Consider the following 16,726-nt stretch of genomic DNA (forward strand, 5'->3'; position numbering starts at 1 on the left):
GACCTCACATTTTGGGTTCTCTAGACCACAATACTAACTTTTTCTCAACAAGGGCTTGGTGACCACATATGAGGATATTATACTGCCACTCAGTAATCGAAATTTAAAACTAATGTCCTCATATGTGGACATCATTTTTCTCAGGTCCCAATCAGCCTATATAGCAAAGAATAGAGCTCAGGTCTTAGGAGGTTAAGAAATGCATCAAATCTATAAAATTACACCAGAAATATGTAGTTGAAGAATCAGTTGGTTGATTGTCATTAAATTATTTTACAAAATTTCTTGATAATGAATTATTTGTCAAATTGCTTTTTTTTAATCAAAAACACAAAAAATTCACTGGTTCCAGCTGCTCAAATCTGAATATTTGCAGATTTTCTGAGACATATAGGATAGTAAATTGAATATGTTTGAGTTTGGGACCGATGTTCAGACAACTTGGGAGATTGAACTTGATCAGGGAATTTTCTCTGTCCTACTTTGTCATTTCAGCCGATAAGAGGGTTGTGTATGTTCAAGTTATACTTTTTCAGAACAATTACATTATACTTTTGTAAGCCATCAGAAACTGAAGTCTTTGTCTCTATTTTCCTGCGCAGGCATACAGCTGCGAAAAGTGGAGGAGCAACGAGAGCAAGAGGCTAAACACGAGCGAGTTGGCAATGATGTGGCCACCATCCTGTCACGCCGCATCGCTGTGGAGTACTCCGACTCCGAGGACGAGTCTGAGTTTGACGAAGGAGACTGGATGGAGTGATGGAGATGGAAAAAAGCAGCCGTGGCAGAAGAGGACAAACATGTTCAGGTGCCCCCCCCCCAAAAAAAAAAGCCTGCACTCCACACCTCGCCATCAAAGAGTCCTTTCTATTCCGGAAAGAAGAGGAACATCAGTGTTTCCCACTTTTTCTCTGTCAAGCTTTTTTATCTCATCATATCTCTGTCTCGTTGTGGTTTGTGATCAGACGAGTCTCCACGTCGCCCTCGTCGGTCTTTCTAGTGTTCCAAGTTTTTTGCATTCATTCTTTTCTGCACAACCACACAACCTTGTTTCAGCTGGATTTCCTACAATGGAATCCCCCATGTTTACTATTGTTATACATGAAAATAACTTTTTTGAAGAACCACTTGTTTTTGTTTTCTTATCTGTACATCAATATTAAAAAAAAAGGAAAAAAATGGAGGCATGTTGCATCTATCTTTAGTTCTCCAACACAGTTTTGCCACCTGGTGGCTGAACATGGCATCGAATGAATGCTGTTTTATTTTATCGTCTTTCATTTACCCTTTTCTGCTGAAACATTTGCGGTTTTAATAGGCCAGTAGTTGCCGATAGTGACCTCTACACGAATGGTCACTCAGTATGAACACCAGCTGGGTCGTTTTTGTTTTCTCTCTCGTTATCAGGACTGACTTTACCACTAAGAACAAGCAAAAGATTGTGTTGGTATGTCATGTGATGATTGTTGTATGGTTGAAAATGAGGACGGGGAAGCATATGGCCGCCTTTGGCAACGTGTGTGCATATCCATCCACTTACATCTAACCTTTACCCCAGGGAAATGTATGCCAAGAGATTGAGCTTTTTCGTCTGTCCAGGTTCTAAGGAACCACAAACGCTCATGTTGACATCAGGCAATGTCTAAGATAAACACTGAGCCATGGGTTTTTAGTATGATGAGCTCGTTACGTTATTTGCCACAGATATGGACACTGGAAGTGATTAGATGCTGTAGATGTACATCAGATTTCCTGCCTCTCTTATTGTCCCTAATTAATATTCAGTGTGCCGAGGAAAAATTTTGAGAAGGTACCCATGATAAGGTACAAACCACTCAAAACTACAGAAGGCAGCTTTTCCCTCAGATCCCCCTTTACCATGTACCTGCCCACTAACGAGAAGCCTTACCTCGTTTGGTTCTACAGCAGCAAAAGAATAAAATCTGCGGGATACTGCCTTTTCAGGCCTAAAAGAGGAGGATACATCATGCCTTGTTCTGGCTCATTTCAAAGAAAATGTCTGCCATCTTTTTCTGTTTGTTTGTTTGTTCTTTCTTCTACTTGCCTTATTGTTCGTACAAAACGTATCGTTGAGTTGATGAATGTATTGTGCTGTTACTACTTACTTGCCTGCGCTTGTATGGATTTGCTGTTTCTATGTTTGGGGGACAAAGGGACGGGGGGACAGAAACCCTGGTTTAAAAAAAGAAAAAGATTAGATCAATACTGTATACCATGTAACTTATGTAACTGTTGACTGTAACAGTTTGCTTGAATTAATAAAAATCTAATGTTATGTTTCAGCTCTACATGTTATGGGTTTGTTGTTGTTGAGCTGAGTATGTCTCATCTCCTTTGTAAATAACTGAACAAACCTGATCTGATTGTTGGGGATTTGACTCAAGTGTGGATTTTTCAGTTCAGCGTTGGCTACAAATGTATCTGTAGCTGTTTTCATAGCAACAAAGCCTAAACCTGCAAAAGTGCAGGTTCATTCGCAGTTGGCTGTATTCATGACCAAGTCTAGTCAATCCCATATATGAGCTCAATGAAAATAAAATTAAAATGGTTCATGCAATTATTATTATTGTAAATGCACATATTTAGGTTATTGTGAAACCCAATCAAGCTAAACTAAAAGTTTGTTATTAAACCAATGGAACCATTCATCAACCATTCATTTGAACACTAAAATGTCTGAAATGTATTTGCATTAGAAGCACGAATGAAATATTTTGATGACTTTATTTGATTTTGACAGGGTAGCGTATTTGTGTGCATACATTATATTTTACACACACACACACACAATTAATTCATGGAATTAATTTAATTTAAATATTTCATTGTTTTAATACAATTGAATTAATTCAACTCAATTTAATTGGGTGAATTTCATTTAATTTAACTACACCTAATTTCATTCAGGAAATTTAATCTAATAGTCTAATAAACTTTATACCTTTTATTAAATTCCTTCAGCACACACACACACACACACACACACACACACACACACACACACACACACACACACACACACACACAGATGTAAACTGCAACTTGACTGATTGGCAGAGATATACAACCTCAAGGCAGCAATTCTAGCATACTTTATCTGCTTTAACTTTTTATTGTGAAAGTTAAAATGCAATCATTCCACCAAGAGATGGTAATGGTCACTTTCACCTAAAAACAACCTTGGTAATGAATCACATTAACTGTGAATAAACCTGTACTTTACCACGTGTTTGGGCCTAAGGACATTGGTATGAGAGCTACTAGAAATCCACATTTCAAGCAAGAGTTGTAGAACTGAAAAATCCAAACTTATATCTAATCCTCAACCAGCAACAGCTAACTCTTCATCCAGGTAGAAAGAATGGGGCCTTTTCATTTATCTCGGGGGTTTTTCCCCAAAAGAATCCACTTCTGGACCCAAGAACCATCCTGTTAGAAACAGTCTCAGATTTTATTTTTCAGATGTAGATAAAGAATGAAGATTAAAATTACAAGTTCACTTTCATCTCCTTCTATTTGCATTTCTCTCGTTGTATTCTACTACTACTACTCGTCTTTCTCTACTCATTTCCTCGGCTCTTTCTTCCCTATTGTCTCTCTAAACAGTGGATGTTCCTGGACTTTTCATGTTTATTATCTTGTCACTCTTGTTATAATATATATATTTTTTTTTTTACCTGTCACTCTTTATCCTCTAAGCCTGCAGTTTCAAAGACGCTTCGGGCATTTCAGCTTTCATGTCAGGGTGGCACATGACATCATGTCAGCTTTGGGACTGCATGAAATAGAACTTCAATACATTGTGCAGAGCTCTCATCACAGTATGCAGCACACTGATGGGAGGAGGCCTATTAAAAAGTGACTGTGTGTGTTTGTCTAAAGGGAGCTGATGAAAAAGAGATTTAATTACCAGATACAGTGTGTTATTCTATTCATGCTGGGAAGGTGTCCAACAGTTTCACCTTGGAGGAAATTGCCTGATTTGTTTTCTTCCCAACATTAAACTGTAGTCAACAGACCTGAAATAGATTTTGGAAATAATCATCAGCTGGTGTACTGAAGTGTCAGGCTGATGGGTATTGGCACATTGGACAATTAGTTTTACAGCTTCGTACTTGATTTATGCTTATGCAGAATATCCACCTGTCTGCTGCTCCAAATAATTTACTGTAAAACGGGGAAAAAAAACTCTATGTTGCCCTAATGCTGAACTGTTCGTGTGTGTTCCTCTTTGTTGTAATCTATACTACAGCAGACAGTTCTTTGGAACAATTTCCAAAACTAGAAGAAGTTTATATAGAAAGTCTTCAGTGTACAATAAACTGTATATGAATTGTTTATTTTTAGAAGACGGTGTAAGGGACTGCACAATGTACTCACATGCTGTCAGGCGCTGGGTGTATGGAACAGACCGATACAAAAAGGCATATATCTCAGCATATCATCTGTTTATTTTAAATGAATACTGACCACTTTCTATTGAGACTATTCTATCAAGGTGTTTGAAAGATGTGTAATATATAACAAAAAAGTGATGATTACAGAGACAGAATACATGAAAATGTGTATAAATACTGTATAAACACAGTTGCATCAAAACACTAAAAAGGAGAAGGCATAGCATGAGCATCGAGTGTTTCAATGATTACAGATGAATAAATAGACTACCTTAGTCAAAAAGCCTTTGCTTTACAATTTGTATCAATTCAATATTAGCATGATCTAGATCTTAAAAGTGGTGTGCATGAAAGGGAATTTAATAAAGTGGAAAACAAATTACTAAGTATTATAGGAGTATAGTCAATTTATGTTATTAAAATCCTACCTGTCTATAATTTTAATGTTATGTATAGCTATTCAGCACCCTTAGTAATGCCAGGCTTAATTACACATTAACAATGTGTATTACAAAGTATCTGCAGCTTCAGCCTATTTATGACATTTAGTGCTACCAAGATCTATTGAAAAACAGAAATATAGCAACAATGCTGGCACAACCAACATATTTCCTAAATAAAATCACTACTAAAACCATCAAATCTGCAGAGTAAGGAAACTGATGTTACATTATTACTACTATTATTTTATATAGTTTAGGATTTTAATATTGTATGCAGCACCAAGTAACCTGGTGATAAATTAAGATGTCTAATGACCACAATAAGTTAGTGTGATATTGTTTAAGGCCGTGAACTTTGATTGTCAATCTTTCAAGAGCCCACAGATAGTCATACATTTAATACTAATGTAAAATAAAAACAAATTAGCAGGTATGCATCTTAAACTCTTAAATCTGCTCTATCGGCATCACTGTTAAAGGATATACTCTGCCACAGCAGCTGCTAAGGATGAAATCTTTCTCTGTCTCATCACTTAACTTTGAGGGTGTTATTCTTCTTCCGCGGTTGCTCCTTCTGCACCTGACGGGCTCGTGTGCCTAATCCCAGAGACTGCAGCGACTCGGTGATGAAGCGCTGCGTGGGAGAGACACACAGCATCACCAACAACTTGGCATCGCCACCTGATGGACAAGATGGGGAAAGACAAGAGGAGAAGTTAATATGAAAACATTAGATACGATAAACATAAATAACACACTACATTTACTCTGTATGTGTATGTTCAGGTATTTTAGTGTATGGGTTTGTTCATGTTTTCTGCATGTTTGAGAGTACTGATGTGTGGAATCTCTAAACTGGATGGGAAGACACTGGAGAAGAAGAAGGAAAGTTAGAGAGAGAGAGAGTGTGAGTGAGTGTGTGTGTGTGTTTGTACCTATGCTATCCTGAAGTAGATGAGTCAATTTGCTGTTCCTGTATGGGACATGTGGTCTCTGTTCAGCCAAAGCTCCCAGGACATCAGACAGAGCAGAGAGGCTGCGATTTATACAGGACAACTCCCACAGAGCAGCACCCGAAACTCCAGACATACCTGGGACACACACACACACACACACTTTACTCATTTGATATTTCATGGTTCAGATGCTATAAAAACAGAAACAGGCTGTGTTTAAATTCTTTTAAATCTGCACTAAGCAGCATATTTAGCTTGAAGTAACTACAAGTGGTGACAGAAGACTGTTCAGATTTAACTACCAAACACTCACATAGCCAATCTGTCATGTCATCAATCTCAGATTTATGACGCTTCATACCAAACAATGAAGATGTATTTTTTTATGAATCCAGCTTGCTTTTGATGGAGTACACTCTGGTGTTTAAGAGTCAGGTTCTGGCTTAAGAAAGATCTCATCAGAGCAGATGACACTTGAATTTTCATTTTTAGCAGCAGTCTATCTACAACATGGCTAAAGCCCCATTTTGCAATTTTTATATTCCACTTAAACTTATGCCTTGTGTATCTTCAAACACTGAGGGACCAGTGTTCATCTGAAATCTACAAATTCAAAGAACCCGAAACATTGAGCCCCTCTTACCAACACACTCACTCCCTGCCAGGTCCACCAGCTGCAGCTTGGTCTTGAATGGAGCCTGTGTGATACTGTTCCTGGGGGAGGGACATGGGGAATAGGAAGGTGAAGGGCAGGGAGAGGAGGCGGAGCTCGCAAAGAGTTCGTCAGATGAGTGGCGGGCAGCAGGATTGGCACGGCGACAGCGTGGACTCCACCACTCCTTCTGGTTGGAGCGTTGCATGTCCTTCTTGGCACTCTGTAGCCTACGGGCTGAATGGAAGTGGAGTAGTAAAGTCACAATGCAGGAATATGTGGCCAACAGGTGTCATGTATGCTAATGTGAGAGTGTCTGTGAGGTCCGCAGGTCCTCCTGCCTCCACAGCTGCAGCTGTACAGTCTGGATCTGCAACTGCAAAGCACCTAATGCCCCCATGTTTAACACCTTGCTTATCCTGCTAAAATTAACCATAATTAATAATGATAATCATTAATGTTATTAGCTGTCATTACTATTTTTATCAGTAGGAGCACTACAGTTGCCCCCCCCCCCCCCTCCAACCCAACCGGTCAAGGCAGATGGCTGCTGACCCAGAGTCTGGTTCTGCCTCTTAAAAGGAAGTTTTTCCTTGCCACTGTCGCCTAGTGCTTGCTCTTGGTGGGAATTGTTGGGTCTCTGTAAATAATATTATAAAAGATATTTGGAAAGTACCTCCAGATAACTTATGTTGTGAATTGACTTGACTTGTGTGTATGAATGCATCTCACCCAGGGCCAATGCATTGGGGCTCTTGGAGGAAATGGTGAGGGTTACAATGAGATGAGAGCGTGAAGAGTCGGTATGGACAAGGGTTGGACAGCGAGCCCTGAGTTTCAGAACACTGCTGATGACCTGCATCACCTCAGAGGCGCTACACACAGGCCTGTTAGAGAAAGTGATTAAAAAATTAAACACACACCATTTCCTAGCACTTTACTAATCTGCTATAATCAATATTTTTTATATGAACACTGGATCAAATGACTAGGTGCATGTGAAAGGTCTTACTCATAGTGACAAAACCACAGTGAATTATAGCCCAACTTTGCAGCTCTTCTCAGCTATATGGAGTTTAGCGTCTTTTAACTTTTGATTTCCTGGTCTTTACAGTTTGATTAAGTCTCACCACTGTCAGTGTTGTTTTCAGCCACAGCTGTTCTCAGTGAAGAAGCTCTAAAAACCCACTGTACACTAGCAACCCAGCCCTAAATAACATACAAACTCTGTGACTAACTGGTGAGCACAGTGGAGCATTTAGCAGCCAATCCTGAAATATGACTGCACATGAATGCTAATGTTGCTCTATATTTGCTGATGTTCCAACAAGTTCACCATATAAACTTAAAAGTTAACAATAGGGTTGTTTTTACAGTTTTAGGATGAACTGATGATTATTTGTCCATCCAGCAGCTGCAGTGCAACATTAGTATTCAGTTGGACTTGTGTCTCTGGTTCTCTTAACAAAGTTAGGACATATCAAAATTCCCTCTCCATTAGCCATTTTTTGTCACCACCAACTACTGACTCTTTATCGTGTTTAATGCTCAGTAAACTTTGTCGATCAGCAGTTTGGTGCTGGGCAAGTTGCATACAGTGGCTTTATCTTAACCATGTAATTTGCAAGCTGTACAACATAAAACAAAATAGTTAGAAAGCCCCATTGATCTGAAAGCAGCCCATTTCTAATTACACATCATTTGATACATTTTTCATATATAAAAAAGTATTGATCAGTGGAGCTTTAAAAATTTCCACCAAAACATACAATTATTTCATGAACCTGGCAGTCGAGCTACAAAATGTCACATTTTAGGCTCATATAAATTGAAGCACAAATAAACATTTTATGCACACAGTCACCTCAGCTCTGGCATTACTCACACGTATGTAAGGGAGGTGACCTGGATGGCACCAGAGGAGGTGGTGATGACGTCCCTGCGCTGGCCGGCAGCGTTCCCCTGCTCATCTCTGGCCAGCAGGTCAAACACCTCATTGTTATACACTTCCATCACTGACACCTCCACCGTGTGGCTCTCTGCAGGCTTCTCAGAGATCAGCCTGGGTCACACACACACACACAGGAACATATACGCAACATTAGACAGATAAAGAAAAGAAAGGGTAACAGTTCAAGACAATTACAGTCTATTTTAGCTTTCAGTGCACATTATAAATCAATAGACAGATTTTTTTCTTTTTTTTATGATGACCATCAGCTATGGTTTTTATCTTACACACATTAAAAGGCAGGAGCAGACTTTCTTCTTGAATTTAGTCATTACGTGTTGTAAATTTTACACAAAACAAATGAAGAAACAATCTATTCTCACTCACCGAAACAGCTCAGCAGCAGCCTTGGGGATAATACCCTTCTGTGCCTCCTGCTGTGTCCTTGAGTGGTCATGTAGTGGCTGGGATCCCATCATGGTGTGAGTCTTCCCACTGCCTGTCTGTCCGTACGCCATGATACAAACATTGTAGCTGCAGGGTAGAGAAAGAAATGACATTCAGTTAATGCTGAAGCCCTGCAGTCATATTATGCTGTTTGACATTTATTTCATTCAGTTTGTTCTTGATTTGAAATCCCACACTCACACAGGATAGTGTTTAATGAAAACAGTTGAATGAATACACTTGAATGAAATGTTATTTGATATAGTCCTGTTTGTATTGTTTAACACTTACCCATCCAGCAGAGATGTAAGGAGTGGCTTGACTTCCTCAAACACGGCATCCTGGGAATCCGCTGGTCCATGCACCCTGGAAGAAACAAAATCACCACAGTGACCTATTGATGAAAAAACTGGAGAAAAAAAATCACGCTAATGTACACTGCATCATGTCACTATTTTACCTCTCAAACTCAAACATCTTGTCTTGCATTGGCATCCCTGTTTTCAGGCCGTTCACCATCACTGTGTCCTGAAAATACAAATAAGGAATAATGAAAAAGTGAGAACACTGAGGCAGGTTCACAGCAACCACCAAATTTAAGAGTCAATTAAACTCACATCACTGATTGCATAAACCACTTCCTCTGATGACGCAGGCCTGATAGTGAAAAAGAGACAACTATAACATTACATCATCTTAACTTTTCAAGCACAGAACAACTGTGCACACACATCATTTATCATACAGTATTTCATGGTGTGGACAGATGATGCATTGTGTGTTGACCCACCCTGATCCAGATGTCGAGGACCGGATGTGGTCAAAGGGTAGAACTGGTCGCACCCTGCAGTGAACTCTGATGTTACCTCTCAGCTCCTGTAGCAAAACAAAGGATGATGAAAATCCAAAATGATATGATTTGCAGCAGTTTTTAATGTGCATATAATCACTCAGGGGTATAATACTTTGCTTCTGGCCAATATGGCGATAAAACATCTGTCCTCACCACCAGTGTGTTGTGAAGTTCTTTCCTCCTCTGGCGCTCTGCCCTGCACTTCTCTTTCTCCTCCTCCAGAGAGCGCTCCAGACCTGCAACATGGGCCTGTAAATCTGAGTCGGGAAGGCAGAAAATTAGTAGAAAATATTTTATTAAATTATAATGTAATACATAAATATATTTATATTAAAAAAATCAAATTTTTTTGAAGTCATTAATAGAGGTTATAAGGTGCATTTTGACATTGTTGTGCTGATTGTAAGAAAAAAAACAAAAAAAACACTGAAAAGCCTCCACTGGCTTCTATGACTCATCAGACATTATTAGCCACATTGTGCAGTGCAGTATGAACTCTGACTGTTAAGGTGTAAAACAGTTTCGTGAATGAAAATCTGTGGCACCTGTTCTCTGTTGTAAATCTTTGAATTCAGGCCAAGTCTTTAATCCTGCAGCATACATGCACACACACCTGGCACCAAACACCTCCATTCACACACAGGACAGGATGAGACATTCAAGAATAGGCTGGCCTGAAAATAAATAGAACAGTGTAGAATGACTAGGATTCTCTCTCTCTCTCTCTCTCTCTGTTTTGAAATGATAGATGTACACTTTAATAACCTGACAGAGGGTTTACCAACCTACCACTCAGCCAGTGAATCTCTAGAAATCTTGAAATATTCAAAAGGCTTATGGTAAAATAGCTGTTAAAAAATAAACAAAAAACAAATAATTCTAAGTAAAGGAGCAAATAGTGTGCAAATAAAGTGCTGCATACGTGTAATGTAAGAAAAACCCATTAACTCCCAGTAATTTAAACGACCCAGTGTGGTTGTTGCTAACAGGAAAGAAAATATTTTGTGCAGGTAAGTGGGTACATTTCTACATTCTTCCTCAGTTCTATCAGCCGACATCAAAAATAAAAGGTCAAGAAAAGCCACTATGGAGCAGCTTGTGTTATGCACTGAACAGCATGTGCTGAGGCTTATGTGTGCCAAAGCATTTGACAAGATCAGTTTCCACCTATCGTCAGAGCCCTGATGACCAGCTGACTTGCAAGACAGTGCACAACAGAACAGTCAACCTTGGACAACCTCGAAGGGAGGAGTAAGAGAGAAGAGGGAAGGAAGTCTGAGAGGATTAGCAGGACACACACCCTAATGGAGATACAGCCATTACATAGCCCGTAAGACACTTCAGAATAGAGTGTGACACAAGGTAATCAGAAAAGAACAGTCAGAAGTAGTATGAGGTAGAAAATGTGAGACCAGGAAGAAGGGATCAAAAAAAAAATGTTCCTGTACAAAACATCTTCAAAGGTCATTCAAATAACATGCATGGCCAGGTGCACAGCTCACATGTTGTGCTCCTACTTCCACAGTACAAACTCATCATCAATAAAGTTGGATTTTCTAACTCCAACAACTGCCTAGATGATGCCAAACAGTAAATCTAAATCCCAACTTCAAAACATTCCCTCAGAAACCTATCGATGACGTCAAAGATGCTACTTACTCTGAATCTCATTTCCACAGTGACTATTTAGGGAGGAGCTGACTTGCTCGACCTTCCCCATTAGCTGCTTGCTCTGTTCCTCCAGCTCTGTGGCAAAACTCACATAAACTGCAAACACCTCACTCAGGTCCTGCTTCACAGCCTGCCACAAACACACAGGGAGAACAAATAAAATGTGTGAGTATACTCTTTGTTGTATATGTCTTTCTGTGTTTCCATATAACCTACTTATATTGACTCTGGATGCCATTTAGTAAAACATCAACAAAATAGATATAAAGACAACTCAAAACCTGCCATGCGAACACACGCGCATTCAATTCATTTCAGAGCATTTGTACCTGGACCTCAGACAGGAGTTTGGTGAGGGCTGACCGGGTTATATTCTGTGCATCCCGCTGGTGCTGATGATGGTTCAGGGCCTTGATCTCCTCTTCTCGCTCCCGACGTAGTTTCCCCAGACACTGAAAAAGGACATGACGTCAACATACTTATTCTGCACTAACTTAATGGATAAAATTGTTTGTGAACTGTTAAGTAGTGAAGAACATAGAAATCAACAAACTGCTCCAATAGATGGTTTGGTCAAATGTGCCATATAACACACTAAATGTTGAGACCAATGTTGAGCTCAATCTAGCTATGTTCATTTTTTTATGCATCAATTACTGGACATTACATTTTTACAGACAACACAATAGATCTGCCATAGTATGAAAAGCACATTAATGATGGCCCTGTTCAATTTAATTAGTCCAACAAGTCATGTCAGTGAGACAGCATACACAGCACTGGAGTTGGCATTGTTGATCATTGTTTTTGCATACAGTTGTGTTTTCCCTGCTATATTTCCAACTGTTGAGGGTAAAACAAGCCTATAAAACCCAATTAAACATCTCAACTTTTGTGTATCATAATTTAACAGAGACACACAGACCCTTCAATGAAGTGGCAAAAGGCTTACACATGTGTCTAGATACATGAGAAATACAGTTAGCAAAACAGTAGTCATCTGCTGTTTGCTGGCATTTTTGTTAAACAATGTACTTACCATCTGCCCAATGCACTAAAATAAAAGTTATACCTGTACAACACTAATGTCATCAAATTTTGTGCTGCACTGCTTCTGAACATATTCCATTGAAATCGTATCACATCATCCAACTGCCAGAGCTCTCAGCCAGGTGTAAAAAACCTGTTGGCATTAAGTCAAGTGCCTGCAACATGCACACACTTGGCACAAGCCATTCAGAGAAAACAGTCATTCACACAAAAGCCTTCTTAAGCCATTCAGAAGGTCAAAGAATAAATATAACAGACATAGCTCATGGGGAATAGATAGATAGAACAGAATAGAATAGAATGGCATAGAATAAAATAAAATATTTAAGCCTGTACTGTAAAGAATGAATGCCAGAAATCTTCAAACCTCTGCAAGTCTTAAATGAAGAATAGCATTCTCTGTCTCCAGCTCCAGTATTCGCTCTTCTTTACTCTGAAAAACACAAATAAATATATCTTAAATGTGAATTACAAATATTGAGTGTTTAATTACTGAATAAAGCTAGAAGTCGCTATTCCAATTCTCTAATAACATTCATAAAAATTAAATTCATATGTAACTTACCCTCAGTTTGTGCTCCAGCAGATGTACCTGGTGCGCAAATATTTGATCCCGGTTTATAAAGAGAGGCATTTTCCAAAAAGAAAAGACGCTAGTAGAGATGAGAACCCGAAGCCTCGTCTCTTTCCTTCTCAGATGAACAAGTCGTGTCCTCTCATGTCAAATAATCCGATTAGGGACGGTCAACAACAACTCTGTCAACTGTGCTCACCTGTCTGCGTGTGTGTAGTGAGGCAGCCTCCTCCAGCCTGAAAGATGAGGAAACGCAGGCGGGCGAATTTTTTTGACAACTTCTGACAGAGGAATACAGTCTAAAGGTCGCGTAATATTCATGATTTAAAGTGTCATTTCAGTTTGGCTGCTGTTGTCGAAAGCCCCGACTGTTTTGGTCTAATTTAATTCAAAATGCATTATGTGAAACAGCATGACAGTAACTTAGTTTGCAAGAGGACGGGGCTTCAGCACACAGGTGGTGTTAATTACCCACCACTTGAGACCATAGACTGTATTCTTCTTCGTCTAATGGTTTTCCGGAAGGCTGTACACTGAAAAGATTGTGACTTTCAAAGTAACAGGCAGAGGGCAGCAAAGCCTCTGAGGAGTGATGTTTGCAAAAGGAAGACATAAACATTGCGAAGAAGAAAAACACTTCCGCACAGTCACAGTGTACATGCAGCCAACCTGTCAACTGTAGGACCTGTTACAAAATGGCAAAACAAAAAGACAAAAGACGAGAGAAAATCAGCGTCGCCACTGAGGTCTGACTTAGCAAGACGTTTCTTTGCCTTTAGCTAGCTAGTAGCTCTTTAGCCAACGTTTGCCAAGTACTGTATGTAGTGTTAACCTCATGTTCACAGCTTGTACAAATGTCATTCCTTCACTCGCTGTGCTGTCTGATCGCTCTCCTGGTGAAAGGTGTGTTTATCTCATCTAGTTAAGTAATCTTGTATGTCATCTGTAAATACTGTATCACAGATTGACCGTTTGGAGGAGCGGAGGGCACGTTGCCAGGACAACTTGGAGAGGGCGGAGTTCAGGAGCAGAAAGGAGAATCTCTCTGAGAAGGAGAGGTAAGGATGGCGATGATGATGGAGACAGTTCAAAAAAGTTCTTAAAGGAAAAGTTTTGAGTCTTAAAACAAGACCACACATATGTCTTTGATGTTTTTTGATAGCCAATATGAGCAGGAGGAATGGTTAGAACAACGAAAAACTGATGTCTGATGTTGTTTTAAGACAGAAAATTGTGTACCTATCCTTTAGTTTCTACTTTTTGAAATTAAACCTAATGAATGACTTTCTCATTTTGTTTATCCAAAAAAATAAAAGCCTCCTAATTGTGCTGTTTGTCTTTGCCACATATCATCTCTCCTCCACAGGCAAGAACTGGAAGATGAAATGGTAATCCTGAATGAAAGGGTGCAAAAGTTAGGTGAGTTTATGTGCTTAAAATGCTTATTCGTAGCTTTGAAGTCCCCCTGTACTAAAAGATGTGTTTTGCTGAAAATTTGGTTTGACCCAATACCAAGTAATACCAGTCCAGGACCAGGATCACCAATACAAATACTGATATTGATACTTTTTATTGTTAAAAGCAGCCATTATACAATCATGAAAGGGAGAGAAAATTGACTGATTAATGAGGTGAATGCTGCATCTGAATATGTTTTAATCATCTCCAAATTACCTCCCTACATGATGCGTTTGTTCTTATTAATTTCTGTTAAATACTTATTCAAATGCAAGTTTATACACACTTTTCTAAATGGTAAATAGTAGTGTTCATTATGTGAATTCTCTGAGCTAAAGAGCTTAACACTGTGCCCATGCACATAGCACTATTCACTGTAGTATTCAAACTCAAAACAGGACTATGTATCGGTAGTTGTGATACTTTCATTATTGATTGTTACATAATTTGGATATGTGACCTTCACTGACACTTTTGTCTGCTAAATAAGTAAAGTTACTCTGTACTGTATAGAATTGAAACATTTAGTTGATCAACAGATATGAAGAATTGTATCCCAGCCAAGGGACATGAGAAAAAATATAATATTTTGCAGATGGAACCATATCAGATTTTACAAACAAGAATGTATATTTTACAGACTGCATGTACATGTTGGTTTTCAGCTTTATATTGCAATTTACACAATTAACATTATGAAAACAGGAAGGATTCACATTGAATGCCGTCTAGGTGGCCTGACTTACTTATGAACAGTGATAGATCTGGGTCGCTAATAATTTGTTCTGTTGCCTCAATGCATCATTAGAAGAGGCAGGTTTTGTTTCTACCTGAGGTTTCATATTTGATGGGAACTGACTGAACTGCCACTACCACACAGTAACACCTACACAACAATCTTGTTCTTCTTTTCTAGACAAGGAGCTGGTGATGTTAAGAGGAGAGAATCGGAAGAACATGCTACTGTCAGTCGCTCTGCTTGCTATCAGTGCTCTTTTCTACTATGTCTTCCTCTACAATGAAGAGGAATCATGAGGCCACACAGTATCTTAAAGGGACCTACCACTCAAAGAGCGACAACCTGCAGACACATGAAAAGAGGCTGAAGAGCTGTGTTGGTGAAATACCTTGGTTCTGCCTCCAGATGGCATCATTTCCTTTTGGTTCCATCTCATCTGGTCATCAAACTGGTTTTATCCTGCACAGTCCAAAACCCCACCACAGCTTCCACAACTGTGAAATTGGTGTTTTGACCATATTTGAATACTTAATAATGGCCTTCTGCATTGATCAGTATACTCTGTCAGTGTACATAAATATGTGTTACTTCTCTTTAGTTTAGTTTTTTTCTATGTCACTTTTGAAAGTACAATTATTTTGCAAATCTCAATACAAGCTGGAACTTGGTAGTATGACATCGTCACTACACATATTATGTGAACAGAAAAAAAAGACAAAAAAGGCTGTTGGCTATTTCACCAGCATTTATGACACTGTTTGGATAGTTATACCTGGCTATCAGGTGACAATATTGAATATTCATCAGTGTGTGACTTGTCTGTTGTCCCATGATAGTCCCAACCCACGTGCTGGACATCTGTACACTACTGCAGGTGACTAGGATTGTACCACCTGTAAACCATCAGTTGTGTTATATTAAGGTAAAGCAAGACAGCGCCTTTAGTTTTTTCCTCAGTTTGCGTATAGTCACATTTTTATTTTCGTTGCTGTGTAAAAGACCTTACTGTTTATCATGATATTCAACATGAAGAAGTATTTATAGACAGTTTGTCACGTAAACAATCAGTAAACTACAAAGTTTGCCTCATGCCACAAATAAACCAATGTAATATTGCTATATTTTATATAATATTTTGAATAGATTCTTTGTGCCAATCAAGACTGCTTTTCAGTGTCATAGGCTGTAAATGAATATCCTATAGATAATAGTGCATGGTCCACATACTGTACATGCATATGTCAGACAGTTAAATGGATGGAAATGCTGCAATAAGGGGCATTAAGGGATTTACAGAGGACCTGAAGAATGTATTTAATGGCACAGCATTGCAGCCATTCACCCATCTCTTAATAAGAGCTTAAAGATGCCAAACATGTTCACAAATGACTTTTTTTTAATACACTTAAGAAAAAAGGGTATGAGAAGTGGGTTTGTTCTTCATAATTGATCTGTTTATCTGTTTGTTGGTCTTATATGTGATTTTCATGAACATATTAAAAACTTTATATCAA

General features: G+C 38.9%; 3 protein-coding genes across 6 annotated transcripts in view; 2 read left to right on the forward strand and 1 right to left on the reverse strand.

Moving 5' to 3' along the window:
- wasf1 (WASP family member 1) overlaps positions 1-2,309 on the forward strand; it is a 56,910-nt gene extending 54,601 nt beyond the window's left edge. For all 4 annotated transcript variants that reach the window (XM_023400481.2, XM_023400477.2, XM_087172376.1 and 1 more), the window contains one exon: positions 603-2,309. In XM_023400481.2, the coding sequence (XP_023256249.1) occupies positions 603-760 (158 nt within the window). In that variant the 3' untranslated portion in view covers positions 761-2,309. The remainder of the gene's footprint in view (positions 1-602) is intronic.
- Positions 2,310-4,452: 2,143 nt separating this feature from the next.
- kif25 (kinesin family member 25) lies at positions 4,453-13,465 on the reverse strand. The gene is made up of 15 exons (XM_023400461.2): positions 13,007-13,465; positions 12,809-12,874; positions 11,721-11,843; positions 11,380-11,521; positions 9,874-9,977; positions 9,658-9,743; positions 9,485-9,524; positions 9,328-9,395; positions 9,159-9,233; positions 8,808-8,954; positions 8,355-8,531; positions 7,202-7,356; positions 6,461-6,706; positions 5,797-5,952; positions 4,453-5,542 (listed from the first exon to the last, which is right to left on the reverse strand). Exons 1-15 carry the CDS (start codon positions 13,073-13,075, stop codon positions 5,391-5,393), a joined length of 1,806 nt encoding a protein of 601 aa, XP_023256229.1. The 5' UTR covers positions 13,076-13,465; the 3' UTR covers positions 4,453-5,390.
- A 162-nt stretch (positions 13,466-13,627) lies between these two features.
- ccdc167 (coiled-coil domain containing 167) lies at positions 13,628-16,726 on the forward strand. Its single transcript, XM_023400466.2, has 4 exons — positions 13,628-13,761; positions 13,979-14,073; positions 14,382-14,434; positions 15,390-16,726. The coding sequence occupies exons 1-4, from the start codon at positions 13,711-13,713 to the stop codon at positions 15,506-15,508; spliced, it is 318 nt and encodes a 105-aa protein (XP_023256234.1). The 5' UTR covers positions 13,628-13,710; the 3' UTR covers positions 15,509-16,726.

This window comes from Seriola lalandi, unplaced genomic scaffold (assembly GCF_002814215.2).
Source record: "Seriola lalandi dorsalis isolate HSWRI2012SDOR001 ecotype SW California unplaced genomic scaffold, Sedor1 jcf7180002052504, whole genome shotgun sequence".
In the NCBI taxonomy this organism is placed as follows: Eukaryota; Metazoa; Chordata; class Actinopteri; order Carangiformes; family Carangidae; genus Seriola; species Seriola lalandi.